Here is a 16,035-nt window from a genome sequence, read left to right as displayed (position 1 = left end):
TCACAATGGCATCAAGGACAATAAATAATTTAGGAATAATTTAAACAATGAGGTGAAAGATCTGTACACTGAAAACTATGAGACTTTGATGAAAGAAATTGAAGATGATACAAATATCCTATGTTCATGGATTGGAAGAATTAACATTGTTAAAATGTCCATGCTACCCAAAGCCATCTATAGATCCTTTGGATAGATCTATAGATTCAATGTAATCCCTACCAAAATTCCACTGGCATTTTTCACAGAAATAGAAAAAACAATTGTAAAATTTGTATGGAACCACAGACACCCTGAAGAGACAAAGCAATTCTGAGAAAAAAGAACAAAGCTGGAGGTATCACACTTCCCGATTTCAAACTATATTACAAAGCTATTTTAATCGAAACAGTCTGGTATTGACATAAAATAGACACATAGATCAGTAGAACAGAATCATGAAGCCCGAAATAAGGGACAGGCCTGGTGGCATAGTGGTTAAGTTTGTGTGCTTGGCTTCTGTGGCCTGGGGTTTGCGAGTTTGGATCCTGGGACAACACACTGCTCATCAAGCCATGCTATGGCAGCATCCCATATACAAAAAGTAGAGGAAGATTGGCACAGATGTTAGCTCAGGGACAATCTTCTTCACCAAAAAAAAAGAAGCCAGAAATAAATCCTTGCCTATACAGTCAACTAATATTTGACAAAGGAGCCAAGAATACTCAATGGGGAGAGGACAGTTTCTTCAATAAATGGTGTTGGGAAAACTTGATGACTACATGCAGAAGAATGAAATCAGACCACTATCTTACAAGATACAGAAAAATCAACTCAAGATGCATTAAAGACTTTAACATAGACATGAAATTGTAAGCTCTAAGAAGTAAACATAGAAAAAAGCTCCTTGACATTGGTCTTGGCAATGACTTTTTGGATATGACACCATAAGAATAAGCAACAAAAATGAAAATCAACAAGTGGCAATATATCAAAGTAAAAAATCTTTGCGTGGCAAAATCAGGAATCAACAAAATTAAAAGGCAAACTATGGGATGGGAGAAAATATCTGCAAAACATATATCTGATAAGAGGTTAATATCCAAAATATATAGGGAACTCAAACAACTCAGTGGGCAAAAAAACAATGATTTAAAAACATGGCTTCATACAAATTTTATGATTGCTTTGTCTATTTTTTCCAGAGAAGAAATACAAATGGCCAATAGGTACATGAAAAGATGCTCAACGTCACTCATCATCAGGAAAATGCAAAGCAAAACCGCAATGAGATATCACCACACATCTATTAGAATGCCCATCATCCAAAGGACATGAGCTAACAAGTATTGGCAAAGATGTGGAGAAAAGGGAACCCTTGTGCACTGTTTGTGAGAATGTGAATTGGGACAGCCACTATGGAAAATAGTCTGGAGTTTTCTCAAAAAGTTAAATAGAACTACTGTATGATCCAACAATCCCACTTCTTTCCATATATCCAAAGGAAATGAAATCAGGTTCTTGAAGAGATATCTGTACTCCCATGTTCACTGCGGCATTATTCACAACAGCCAAGATATGGAAACCACTTAAGTTCCATTCAATTCATGAATGGATGAAGAAGATGTGGTGTATATATACAATGGAATATGGAATATTATTCAGCCATGAGAAAAAAGAAATCTTCCACTTGTGACAACAGGGTCAAAACTTGAGGGTCTTATTCTAAGTGAAAAATGTCAGACAGAGAAAGACAAATACTGCATGATATCACTTACGTGTGGAATCTAAAAAAAGCTTAACTCATAGAAACAGAAAGTAGAATAGTAGGTACCAGGGGCTAAGGGTTGGGGGAAGAGAGAGATGTTGGTCAAATGCTAAACACTTCCAGTTACAAGCTAAGTTCTGGGTATCTAATATACAGCGTGTTGACTATAGTTAATAACAGTGTATTATATACTTGAAAGTTGCTAAGAGAGTAAATCTTAAATGTTCACACAAGCTTCTTGAGTCTATAGGCTTATGTCTTCTAACAAATTTGGAAATTTTCAGCCATTATTTCCTCAAATTTTTTTTAGCATTGTACTCTTTCTCCCCTCCTTCCAGGACTGTGACACAGATGTCAGAACTTTTGTCATTGTCCTTGAGACTCTGTACATCTTATTTCAGTATATTTTTCTCTGTTGTTCAAATTGGATAATTTCTATTAATCTGTCTTTAAGTTCCTTCTCTTTTCTCTGTCATCTGCATTCTTTTTTTTTCATTTATTTGTTTATTTTCGGATGTACATCATAATATATTTCAAATTCTGTGTAGATTACATCATGTTCACGGTCCGAAAACTAATTATAGTCCATCCCCTCACATGTGAGCTTAATCACCCCTTTTGCCCTCCCTCCTGCCCCCTTCCCCTATGGTAACCACCAATCCAATCTCCAATGCTATGTGTTTGTTTGCCATTGTTTTTATCTTCTACTTATAAGTGAGATCATATGGTATCTGACTTTCTCCCTCTGACTTATTTCACTTGGCATAATACCCTCAAGGTCCATCCATGTTGTCACAAATGGCCAGATTTCATCACTTTTTGTGGCTGAGTAGTATTCCATCGTGTATAAATACCACATCTTCTTTATCCATTCGTCCCTTGATGGGCACCTAGGTTGCTTCCAAGTCTTGGCTATTGTGTGTAATGCTGCAATGAACATAGGGGTGCAAGTATCTTTATGCCTTTGTGCTTTCAAGTTCTTTGGATAAATACCCAGCAGTGGGATAGCTGGATCATATGGCACATCTATCCTTAATTTTCTGAGGATACTCCATACTGCTTTCCATAGTGGCTGCACCAGTTTGCACTCCCACCAGCAGTGAACAAGGGTTCCCTTCTCTCCACACCCTCTCCAACATTTGCTGTTTCCTGTCTTGTTAATTATAGCCATTCTGACCGGAGTGAGGTGATACCTCATTGTAGTTTTGATTTGCATTTCCCTGATAGCTAATGATGTTGAGCATCTTTTCATATGCCTGTTGGCCATCTGTATATCTTCTTTGGAGAAATCTCTGTTCAGATCTTTTGCCCATTTTCTAATTGGATAGTTGTTTTTTTTGTTTTTGTTAAGCTGTATTAGTTCTTTGTATATTTTGGATATTAACCCCTTATCTGATATATGGTTTGCAAATATCTTCTCCCAATTGTTAGGTTGTCTTTTTGTTTTGTTGACGATTTCCTTTGCTGTGCAGAAGCTTTTTGTTTTTACGCAATCCCATTTGTTCATTTTTTCTTTTGTTTCCCTTGACTGGTCAGACATGGGACTTGAAAATATGCTGCTCAGACCGATGTCAAAGAGGATACTGCCTATGTTTTCTTCTAGAAGTTTCATGGTTTCTGGTCTTACATTCAATTCTTTAATCCATTTTGAGTTGATTTTTGTGCATGGTGTAAGGGAATGGTCTACTTTCATTCTTTTGCGTGTGGCTGTCCAGTTTTCCCAACACCATTTATTGAAGAGACTTTCCTTTCTCCATCGTATGCTCTTGTCTCCCTTGTCGAATATTAGCTGTCCATAAATGTGTGGGTTTACTTCTGGGCTCTCAATTCTGTTCCATTGATCTGTGTGTCTGTTTTTGTGCCAGTACCATGCTGTTTTGGTTACTATGGCTTTGTAGTATATTTTGAAATCAGGGAGTGTGATACCTCCAGCTTTGTTCTTTTTTCTCAGGAATCCTTTGGCTATTCAGGGTCTTTTGTTGTTCCATACAAATTTTAAGATTCTTTGTTCTATTTCTGTGAAAAATGCTGTTGGAACTTTGATAGGAATTGCGTTGAATCTATAGATTGCTTTAGGAAGTATGGACATTTTAACGACGTTAGTTCTTTCAATCCAAGAGTACGGAATATCTTTCCATTTCTTTGTGTCTTCTTCAATTTCTTTCAACAATGTTTTATAGTTTTAGGTGTACAGATCTTTCACCTCTTTGGTTAAGTTTATTCCTAGGTATTTTATTCTTTTTGTTGCAATTGTAAATGGGATTGTGTTCTTAATTTCTCTTTCTGCTATTTCGTTGTTAGTGTATAGAAATGCAACTGATTTTTGTACGTTGATTTTGTATCCCTCAACTTGACTGTATTCCTTTACTGTTTCTAAAAGTTTTTTAGTGGAATCTTTAGGGTTTTCTAGATATTTCTCTGTCATCTGCATTCTGATATTAAGCCTAGGCAGTGAGTTTTTAATTTCCATTATGTTCTTCCCTTATAAAATTTCCATTTCATTCTTTATATCTTCTGTCTCCTTGCTGAGACTATTTTTCCATCAGTTTCAAGAGTGTTCATGATTACTTGCTGCAGAATTTTTATAATAGCTGCTTTAAAGTCTATGTCAGATAAATATAACATTTATTTCACCTTGAAATTGGAGTCTTTTTATAGTCTTTTTCCATATGAATTGGTATTTTCCTTTTCTTTCATATGCTACATAATTTTGGAGTATTTATGGGGTATTTTGAATATTATATTATGAAACTCTGGGTCTTGTTTAAATCCAATAGAGAAGGTTGATATTTTGTTCTCAAAGGTAACTGAAATGGTCAGGTTCAGGTTGAAAGGTTCATCTGTCTTCTGTGGGTTGTGGTTCCAATGTTGGTTCAGTTCAAAGCCTTTCCAGTTCATTTAGGTCTTCCCTGCATAGGCACCACCTAGTGGCTAGTCTGGGACCCAGGTGGGGTGTATCTGTTAGTTCATTTCTCAAAGTATGTCAAATAGGATCGCATCCATACATGCACAGCTTGGAGGTGAATCCAGGAGTAAATAAACAACTGCATAAGTTCACTTTCCTGAGCTCCCCCTCCCTGTGATCTCCCCAGTACCTTCTGTTTCCCCAAGGCTCCTAACAGCTGGGGCTTTGGTTACCCTGCTCTGCTAGGCACTTGCATAACTGCATCCACTTCCAGGGCAAGGGGTGGGAGAACAAAGAGAGAAAAAACAAACAGGGCAATGAAGGTCCACCCACTCTTTTAGAAGTACAGCTGCACCCAACAGAGGAAGATTTCCCTCCCTCCGAGTTTTGGCTCTTTCCACCTGCCCAATACCCACTGCTGCCATCACAGCCATAGGATTTCTTAGGAGCTAGGGTGCAGAAGAACAAAGGAGAGAAAGAGAAAAAACGGGATTTCTGGCCCCCTTCTGAGCATTACAAATTCCCTTTCCCATGCATGAAGCCCAGGTTAGAGGGTTTCTCTTGAAGTTCTCTATCTGCACCCTAGCACTTATTTCCAGGTTGGCCTGGGGATACCAGATGGAAAAAATCGCAGCAAACTCATGGCCAGTAATGTGGTGCTTGAACTGTAATCTTCTTTCCCAGCTTGCCTACAATTACTTACTTTTCAGTTTTTATAGCTGTGTTCAGTGGGAGAGACAATGAACCAGAACCAGGAAATAGTTTTTATCCCTGGGAATGAGCTCACCTTTCTTCTACTAGCCTTTAGTGTGAGAGTCAGTGTTAATCTAATTCAGAGCCAGGGTAAGTCTGTGGTTTATTGGTTTATTGTCGCTGTAGCAACCTTGAGTGCACCGCAAAGTTCAAATTCCATCTTCAGAACACACATACCTGTGTTTAGGGTGAAGCTGGGGTCCCAGAGGGTTTTTTTCCAGATGACTGCTCCACTCTCAGCTTTGTGCTGTGTCTCTGAGAATGACTGTTCCGAGTTACTTGTCACTGGTGCTTTCAGCCTGGTGGGGGTGGTTGGGGTCTGTTCTGACTAAGCCTCAGTCTTACGCACACATGGTGTCCTTGGGTCTTAGAGATGTGGTCTTCTTAGTGATCCTGCCCTTCCCCCAGCCCCAGGACAAAGTTCTGAATCTGGTGAATATTTTTGCCCCTCCCACAGCCGCAATGAGATTTCACTTGAACCCTTAGGACAATAGTGTGCTCCTCTCTCCCAAGATGAAAGCTTTCACTCAGTAGGAAAGAAAGGAAAGCTTCCAGATAGAATTTCTCACCCCTTCTGTAGTGGCTCCTGCCCTTCTGTCCCCTCCCCAGTTCTGTACCACAAGGGAGACTTTTTTAGAACTCTAAAAATCTTCTCTAAGAAAGCCCAGTGGGATTCCCGGAGAAAAAGTCTACAAGAGGGTGTGGACTCCTCCCCGGTATTTGCAGCCCCAGGGACTTCACTTTCTTTTGCCAGTGCACGCTCAGCCTCCAGCAATTTGCCAACCACCCTAGCTGAACTCTTCTTACTGGTGCCTGGCTGGATGTCCTACAGGTAATCAATGCTCATGGCTTATCTCTCCCTGCAGGTGCGTGTCTTTCCATAGATTCTGGACTGGTTGTTTGCCTTGTGGTCTTAGCACTCTGGTGAGTTCAAGAAAAGTCATCCAGCTTTTTTCAATGTAAGTTTGGGAGGTTTATTCAGCTCTCTACATCTCTGAGCAGAAATCAAAAGTGTCTTTTCTTTTATTATTAATTGTGGAAAAATACACATCATACAAAGTTTACCGTCCTACCTATTCTTAACTACACAGTTCAGTGGTATAAGTGCATTCACATTGTTGTGTAACCATCACCACCACCCATCTCCATAAGTCTTTTCATCTTGCAAGACTGAAACTCTGTACCCATTGATCAATTATTCCCCATTTCCTCCTCCCTCGGGCCCTGGAAATGCCGTTCTACTTTCTGTCTCTATAAATTTGACTACTCTAGGTACCTCATGTAAGTGGAATCATAGAGTATTTGTCTTTTTGCGACTGGCTTATTTCACTTAGCATAACGTCCTCAAGGATCATCCATCTTGGAGCACGTGTCAGAATTTCCTTCTTTTTGAAGGTTGAATAATGTTCCATTGGATATACATTCCACACTTTATTTATTCATTCAGTAGAGTGGGGGAAAAAAGACTCCTCCAAGAATTTTTAACTACAGGCTAATTTCTTTACATGACAGTGGAACAGGAATTAGCGCATGTGTGTAGTCTGAGAAATCTGAAGCTATGAATTCAACTCAAAACAGCCTGAGTTGTTAGGGTAATGTGTAAAACAAACTGATTTTGGAAATGCTTTCTTAAATACAGAATTCCAAGAAATTCTATCGATAAAGTACCTTTAAAGACAAGCTTTGATTAAATATAAGAGCTCTCAAGAAAAAAAAATCCACACACAGTTTAAGAAAACAAGAAAAGATGAAAGTCAAGAGAAATAGCAGAGATTCACAAAGGATTCAGATACTGGTATTATTGTATACAGAGTGCAAAATAAAAGTGCTCAGGAAAGAAAACAAAAGATGGTAGTAACAGCATGACTAGTCAAAGAGAACATAAAAATGACCTGAATATTTAAAAAGTACCAAATAGCATACCCAGAAATATATAACTGAAGTAAAAAAAACAAAACAAAAAGAAAGAAATCATTTGATCAACAGAAGATTTCTCCAGAGTTGCCAGGGAAGCCTAAAGACAGTAGAAATATATTTTCAAAGTGCTAGCAGAAAGTAACTGTTAATCCAGTTCTGAATACCCAGTGAAACCTTCTTTTTAAAAACTTTTTCCAGCTTTACTGAGATATGATTGACAAATAAAAGTTGTTTGTATTTAGGGTATATATTGTAATATTTTGATATAGGTATATATTGTGAAATGATTACCACAATCAATCTAACTAAAACACCCACCACCTCACAGTCACCTCTTTTTTTGTGCATTGAGAACATTTAAGATCTACTCTCTTAGAAAATGTTGAGTATGCAGTACAGTATTATTAACTATAGTCACTATGCTGTACATTACATCTCCAGGACTTATTTGTCTCATAACTGAAGGCTTGTACCCTTTGACCAGCATCTCGCCATTTCCCTTCCCCCTTGTCCCTGGCAACCACCATTCTATTCTCTGGTTCTATGAGTCCAACTTTTTTAGATTCCACATGTAAGTGAGAGCATGCAGTATTTACCTTTCTGTATCTGGCTTATTTCACTTAGCATAATATCTTCTAGGTTCCTCCATGTTGACGCAGATGACAGAATTTTTTTAAGGATGAATAATAGTCATATATATCACATTTCCTTTATCCATTCATCCATCCATGGACGCTTAGGACACTTGGCTATTATGAATAATGCTACAATGAACATGGGGGTGCAGATATCTCTTTAAGATAATGCATTAATTTCTTTTGGATATGTACCCAGAAGTAGGACTGCTGTATTACATGGTAGCTCTATTTTTAATTTTTTGAGAAACCTCTATACTGTTTTCCACAGTGGCTGCACCAATTTAAATTCCCGCCAAAAGGGCACAAGATTTTCTTTTTCTCCACATCCTTGCCAACACTTATTATCTCTTGTCTTTTTAATGATAGTCATCCTAACGAGATGCGAGGTGACATCTCATTGTGGCTTTGATTTTCATTTCTCCAATGATTAGTGATGTTGAGCACTTTTTCATATATCTATTGGCCATTTATATGTCTTCTTTTGAGGAATTTCTACTCAAGTCCTTTGCCCATTTCTTAATAGGGTTGTTTTCTTGCTATTGAGTGTTTGACAAAAAAACAAAAATGAAAGAAATTTACAAATACAGAATCTGCAAATAATGACGATAGACTATAGAAAACTTAAAATAAGATTGTAGAAATGAATCCTAATAGGTCATTAGTGTCCAAAAGTGTCAATTAATAGGTAAAGATTGTAAGACTGGATTTTTCTTTAAATGTAGATTTACACGGTTTAAAAATAAGTTCAGGGACCCACCCCACGGCCGAGCAGTTAAGTTTGCGTGCTCTGCTTTGGTGGCCCAGCGTTTCAAAGGTTTGGATCCTGGGCATGGACATGGCACCGCTCATCAAGCCATGCTGAGGCGGCACCCCACATGCCACAACTAGAAGGACCCACAACTAAAAATATACAACTATGTACCGGGGGGCTTTGAGGAGAAAAAGAAAAAATAAAATATTTAAAAAATAAAAAACAAGTTCATGGAAAGGTTGAAAGCAAAAAGGTGGAAAAATTCTAGGCAAATTCTAAGATGAATCTTTATTTTAGGCATAGAGAGGAGGTCACTAAATAATGATAAAAGATTCAATTCACCAGAAATACATTCGTATTTACCTAAATCAATAGAATCAGAATATATTAAACAAGCATTGATGGAATTGCAGGCATAACTTGAGAAATCTATGGCTGTACTGAAAGTCCTCAACACACCTTTCTCAATTATTGACAGATCAAAGAGACAAAAAAATTAGAAAGAGTTAAGATATTTGTATAACACACTATAGAGATATACAGTGATCCACACTCCACACTTAGAGACTGCCTTTCCTCAGTCTAATAAGAATGCAGACAGCTGAGTGGGAGTTATTTAGAAGGTTGTGTCTTTGGAGGAGGCGTCTACTTACTCTGCCTGAGCTTAGGGCGAGGCGTATTAAAGAGACCCATGGAGCTAACTGCCTTCCTCAAGGTCTCCTGCCTGGTGACTGAGGCTAAAAACACATTCCTGGTTGAGTAGCCGTGGAGGAGACACGCCATGCCATTGGGATGAGGGAGACATGAGCAAGGAGCTTTCAGCCACGGAAATAGGACCTGAGGCTGGGTGTGCTCCCAGTGGGGGAGCAGGAAGGGGTAGTGGGATATGGTAGAGTCATAGTGGGGCCTTACCTGTAGTTCTCAAAGGTTGTAACCTGGAAATTCACATTCTTCCCCCAGATTCTGGCCATCTGTAGACCTTTCCATTGCAAAATGCTCCTCAGTTTACTGCAAAGAGCAACCTCTGCCATGTGGGGAAACTGGGCAAAGAGGTAGGTTCAATGATAGGGTGCTGGGGAAACTTCTGACTAATCAGGCTCAGGGACCGAGGAGCCCACTGGGTTTGAAACATTATCCTAAGGGAAGTGGGAAAATAGGAAAAGTCTCCCTACCATCATTCTAAACGACTTCAATTCTTAGGGTTCCAGAAATTTAAGCTAATTACTTGAATCTCTTAAAATATCTTGCAATTTTATCACTACACATCTATTAGAGTGACTAAAATAAAAACATTTACACTACTGAGTGCTGGCAAGTATGTGGAGCAAGTGGAACTCTCATACACTACTAGTAGAAATGCAAAACAGTACAGCTTTTTTGGGAAACAGTTTGGCAGTTTCTTATAAACAAATGCTTATTATATCCCCCAGCGATCCCACTCCTGGTATTTACCCGGGAGAAGTGACAACTTATGTTCATACAAAATCCTGTATGCAAACGTTTGTAGGGGGTTTATTCATAACAGCAAAAACTGGAAACAATACAAATGTCCCTTAACTAGTGAATGGATAAACAACCTCTGGTACATCCATTTGATGGACGATAACTCAGCAGTAAAAAGAAACAACACACAACAACATGCATGAGTCTCAAGTGCATTATGAAAACATGCTGTAAATATTAATAGTTTTAAAAAATTGCTACGTAACTTCTAAAAATGAATCCCTTGGGGTCAAAATACCATATTAATTTGATACCCACAATCATCCATTTAAAAAATACGTGAAAAGCACTTTGACAGTTGGAAATTTTACAACACTTCTTCTCCTCGAATTCCTATTTCCGTTCCTCTTGCTGCACAGACTTTTAATCTAGTGGAATATAATCTTAGGCTCAAAAGTCTTTTATTCATCACCTTTTCATACTGCTATGCAATAAAAACACTTATAAATTAAAATTTAATTTTTTCATTTACTGTGACCATAAGACTCTAGGAATAAAATTTTTGCTTATGGATTGATTTTTTCATTCCATTTGTTATCCAAATAACATAACAATAATAAGTATATAAATAAATACATTGAAACTATTGATAAATCAAAATTTTATTGATACACAAAATTCTATAGGTGGTGCATCTCTTAATGATATGTGAGTGCACAGGAACGCAAGGAGTTTTGTTACAGGTGTGTCACTTGGTTCTTTGAACTTCCAGTAAGTTGCCAAAAATCACATAATGCTCTATAATAAAAAAATTATTTTAATGATGAAATTTAAATATTAACCAACAACTGGATTAAACTCTCTTTTAATTTTTATAAAGGCAGTGAATTAGAAACCTTATACTTAAAAGAATTTGTTTCCTAGTAATTAGAATACTGATCACAAATCAAAAGTGATTTTCTTAACTTTTGGAAAGTTTACCAAAAAGGCTTTACCAGCACTTACCGAATGATTAATAATGTCCTTAATTATACCTATTACCCTTTTATTTAGACATCTTATTTAATCTGATATACTCTGTAAGTGTTGGAAAGTTTGAGTACAATTAACTTTGATAATATATTTTTTTATAAAATGCTTTTACCTTATTCCATGCTCTAAATATTTTCCTTTTTTAACTTTGATGTCACAGATTTAACTCAGGATTTTTATGAAAAAGTGTTAACCAGATCAACGAATTGGCAAAGTCAGTCCTCAATCAACCAAATCAGATGACTTTCTCCCACAGAGACTGACTTCATTTTTCAATTGAAATAAATGTTTTAATACACATACCTGTAGCAACCATCACATTTCTGAATTCTAGTTCTAGGATAGAGAGCTAAAGGGATAGCGAAGCGACTTGCTATGAGTTTGTCACTTTAGTAAAACAAGGTACTGACCCCTTAGTGTTTCTCACCCACACTTTCTTTGCTTTGCTCTTGGGGAAGCATCCTCAGGAAAAGCATTCTCAAATTGTTGCTTTGTTTGGAACTCAGAAGTTTTTACACTTTGGGGACACGCAAGAGATAGGTAAGAAGTATGACCCTCTTTTTTTTTTTTTTTTTTTTAAGAAGAAGGACTTTATGAAAGAAAGATAGCAAATGAGAACTCCAGACTGCAGCAGGCTCTTTCTCAGGCTGACCAACTTAGGAAAAGTAAATGTGGAATTTACAAACCAGGACATAATGTCCTTAAATCTATCTGTGCCTGTGTACCATCTGGAAAATCCTTCTGCTTCCTCCAGGGTATGGGTGTGCCAGCATGAGTAGGACTGATTTAGTTGAATGCACTCATTTTCCAAATGCGTGGATTGAGATAAACAACCCAAACTGACATAGTGAGTTGACGGTGGAACCTGGACTTCAGTCAGCGTCTCTCCATTCCTACTGTGTTATTTCTGCAGCACTCTGTGCCGATGCCTTCTGGGTCTGACCTACTTCTCCAGAGGCCCCAGTGAGCAACACCTCCGTACACTTTGATTTGTTCTCCACAGGGCCCATGTTTTGTAGTTTCTTGCCCAAATAAATCCCCCTCCAATCAAAATGGATTAATTCTGCTTTAGAGTTGCCAGATTTAGCAAATAATAATACAGAATGACCAACTAAATTTGAATGTCAGATAAACAACAAATAATTTTTTAGTATAACTATGGTCCTTTATTGCATGGGATATATTTATGCTAAAAATTATAACTAGACATCCTATATTATATTTGGCAATCCTATTTATCTGTGTCTCTCCCCCATGCCACTCCATGAGTTCTGCTTCCTACTAACTGACTACAAGCTAATCTGATCAACTAATTCTCAAGACCAGGTTAGTAGGTGTTACTAGTTAAAGGGTAAAATTTCAAACCAAAAGAGTGACTTGATCTTAAGAATTTAAGGCACCATAGGGCCTTTTGGCTAATCTTTTGGGGAAACTGATGTAATGACATACACAGTCTTTGACTAGGAACTCAAAAGCTAAAAAGACAACAGGTACCACCTTTTTTTGCATTCACTCTATTATTTGTTTACTGACTAAAATATATTAAGCACTAATTATATGCTAGTCACCACACTTTACACAATAGTTCAATCAATTTTCATATCTATGAATTTCGTGTTACTACTATTTGCTTTATGAAAAACTGAGGCTCAGTGAGTTTAAGTGACTGAGCCAAGACCATATAGCTGGTAAGTGGGGGGTCCCAGATGTGAACCGAGTCCAACACCAAACGCTAATTTTTTGGCCATTCCATACCACTTCATGAATAGTCTTCACACTATCTCATCTAATCCTTACAATGACAACAAAGCTTCCAGGTAGGTTGTGTCATTCCCATTTTCTAGATGAGGACAGTGAGGATCCAAGGAACAGCCACCGGTATAAGTGGCCAAGCCAGGACCAAAATCAAGATCACTGTGTTTGGGGCCATAATTCCCATATCGAACAGTCCAGGCATCTTATAAAATTTGGAAAGGATACAGGATTCAAATTTTAGGCAGGGGGGAGGATAAACTGCCATGAACTTTACCCATAGGCAACAACATAATATGGCTCCAGGAGTTCTGGAAAAGACTCTACTTCTTTCTCAATGTCTGAAGTTCCACCAATATTAGAGATGCATACTTTGGCATAAAGACATTCTCTCTCGCTCACTTGCTCTCTTTCTCTCTCTCCCTTCTTTTCTGCCTCTGTCTCTTTCTCTCTCTCTTGCTGTTTTTAAAATGCGTTTACTCCAAGAGAGGTAACAGTGTAAGGTATTATCGCTTCTTCACACGATAAATTGAAAAAATACATAAGGGCCAGGAAGAGCCAAATGGAAAATGGAGGTTTGAAGGAGCAGGGGAACAGCATCTGTTTATGTGGTTGTTTGGGGGTATCATAAGCTCCTAGGCTTGGATAACACCAGACAGAATAAGAGGGATCCCTTTGTCAACCCAAGGTTATCTGGGATCTTTTTTGCTCCTAGGGCACTAAGTCCCAGTGGGATATGCCCAACTCCTCCTGCAAATCTCATACCATCAGTCTCTTGTCATGAGTGGTGCAAAGAAAAGACGCTCACTAGTGCCTGGAGTTGCCCCAGGAGCGAGTGTGGGCAAACCAGCCCTGCAACTGTTCCAGACAAATCCCTGTGATCATTCAAGTGTGGCCTCTCACTCAGGAGCAAGACAGTGGGCAATTGTCTGGTAGGACATTTTAAAGACCACGGCAGAGTGTGGGGCCACTGAGAGAGTCTTGGGATTGAAGGTCCTGCCCTACTCGCCACGTGTCCTCAGAGAGATCCCTTCGCCATTATGCGTCTTGATTTTCTCATCCGTGAACTAAGGGAATTGATGGGTCATCTCCAAGGTTCCTCTGCATGTGTTTTGGATCTCTCTCTGGCTCATGCTTAACCCCTGCCTCTTTTCTCATCCCACACAGGCAGCTTCCTCTCCATAGCTCCACCTTCTCCTGGAGAAATGTAGCGCTTTTGGTGCTTCTCTTCCTCTCTTTGGAGCAGACATCTGCATCGCTGAGCAAAAAAGTCAAACGTGGGTTCAGAAAAGCTGCAGCCATTCTTGCTTAGGAGGTGTTCTTGGGGACTGAGGGTTAGACAAAAGACAAGGACTCGTATTGGATGAGGCCACTTCTACTGTGGCTTCAGAGAACTAGCCCCACTCATTCACCCAGGGCTCTTCAAATCCTTCCCTCACCTGCTCCCCCCAAAATTATTACCCTAACTTTTCCTGGTATGTATCTTTTCCAAGTTTAATTTTTTAAATTAATCAGTCTCTAGGCAGGAGCCTGAGGGCAGAGGACCAGTGAGGAGGCTGTTGCAATAGTTGAGGAGAGAGATGGGAGGAGGTCAGGAGTCAACCTGAGGAAGTAGTAGTAAAGAGAGAGAAGAGAGGGAGTTTGGAGAGAGATTTAGGAGACAGAATTGACTCAAGTCCATGACTGATAGGATGCTGGGGTGATGGAGAGGGAGGAGTGAATCTTGAGGTTCTAATAACAGACTGGGGGACTGTTGATGCCAAAGATCAAGATGGAAATAGAGAGAGGAAGGTGCTGCTTAGATATGGGGAGACTCTAGTTCAGTTTTAAACATGTTGGAACAGAGGTGCTTATAAGATGCCCAAATGATGTTTTCCCCAGGTGGTTGGATATAAGTGTCTTTAGCTTGGAAGAGAGGATAGGTCTGGAGGGAGATATTGGAATCACAGTTGGGATCATGAGAATGGATGTGATCACTCAGGAACTATGAGTCAAGTAATGATGGGGCTGGGCTGAGACCAAAGTCTGGGGAGCATCCTCAGTAACTGCAGAGGACCCCGTGAGGTATGTATCAGAGAGGAGACTGTACATGTGAGGTAAGTGGCTGAGAAGGGTGACAAGGAGGAAGGAGGATTGTAAGTGAGGTTCAAGCTGACAGTGGGGGAAGGAGCTACAACAACTGGAACCAAAACAAAGGTTTAAGTGGCCCCAGGAAGCAGGAAAAAGGTTGAACTGGCTGGAGTCCACACTAGTGAGAGGGGAAGTTTGTCTCCATAATGCCAAGGTTTCTGTGCCTCTTTACCTCTATGGAGGTGTCCCTATTTGATTTGCTTAACTCTGTCTGTGCCCAAACCCAGAACAGGTTCCCAAGTAGTAGCCTACATCATGGTGCCCAATTTCCTGCTCAGGATCACCTGAGATCCTTTTAAAAATTTGAGTCCCTAGGCCTCACTGTATAGAGATTCTAATTCAGTCCACTGTCGATATTTTCTGAAAGATGCACAGATGATTTCAATGTACACTCCAGATTAGGAGCCGTGTACTCTTCTTAGCTTCAAGTCATCCTTGGAGGGTGCCTTAAGAGTGGTATGGGGGTAAGAAATATAATTGGAAAGTGCTAAAAGTCTTAGTGGCCAGTCCTCAGGGAAGATGTGGGGCTTCTGGAGTGAGTCATGGATTGGCAGTCCTAGACCTGCCCCTAGCACACTGTATTATCCTATCTGACCTAATCTTTTTTTAACCTATGAAATTAGGAGGTTGATACTAATGATAAATATGATCTTTTCAATTCTAAAATTTTGTGATTCCAAGACTTAGTAGTATTCTAAATTATCATTCCTCTCTGGTCAGATTCCACTGGGGAGATGCTGTTTAGAGCCATGGAGCCATATCAAGCATTATGTTAACTATCTGTTGCTGTGTAACAAATTAAGAAGCGTCAAAAGTCTAATGTGGTACATCTGGGTTCTCTGCTCAGGTTCTCACCAGGCTGAAATCAAGGTGTCAGCCAAGGCTGCAGTTCTTATCTGGGACTCAGTGTTCTCTCCCAAGTTCACTGGTTGTTAGCAGAATTATTTCCTTGCAATTTTAGGACTGA

At 39.1% G+C, this 16,035-nt stretch overlaps 1 protein-coding gene across 14 annotated transcripts in view; it reads left to right on the top strand.

Moving 5' to 3' along the window:
• The window catches only part of WFDC8 (WAP four-disulfide core domain 8), a 34,833-nt gene that overhangs the window by 7,678 nt on the left and 11,120 nt on the right, over nt 1–16,035 (top strand). For 4 of the 14 annotated variants that reach the window (XM_070588406.1, XM_070588404.1, XM_070588405.1 and 1 more), the window contains exon 1: nt 14,041–14,215. In XM_070588406.1, the coding sequence (XP_070444507.1) occupies nt 14,044–14,215 (172 nt within the window). In that variant the 5' untranslated portion in view covers nt 14,041–14,043. The other 10 variants (XM_070588410.1, XM_070588411.1, XM_070588409.1 and 7 more) reach the window with 10 other exon arrangements.

This window comes from Equus przewalskii, chromosome 21 (assembly GCF_037783145.1).
Source record: "Equus przewalskii isolate Varuska chromosome 21, EquPr2, whole genome shotgun sequence".
NCBI lineage: Eukaryota > Metazoa > Chordata > Mammalia > Perissodactyla > Equidae > Equus > Equus przewalskii.
Note: the sequence above shows the minus strand (reverse complement) of the source record. Positions and strands in the feature narration are given on the sequence as shown.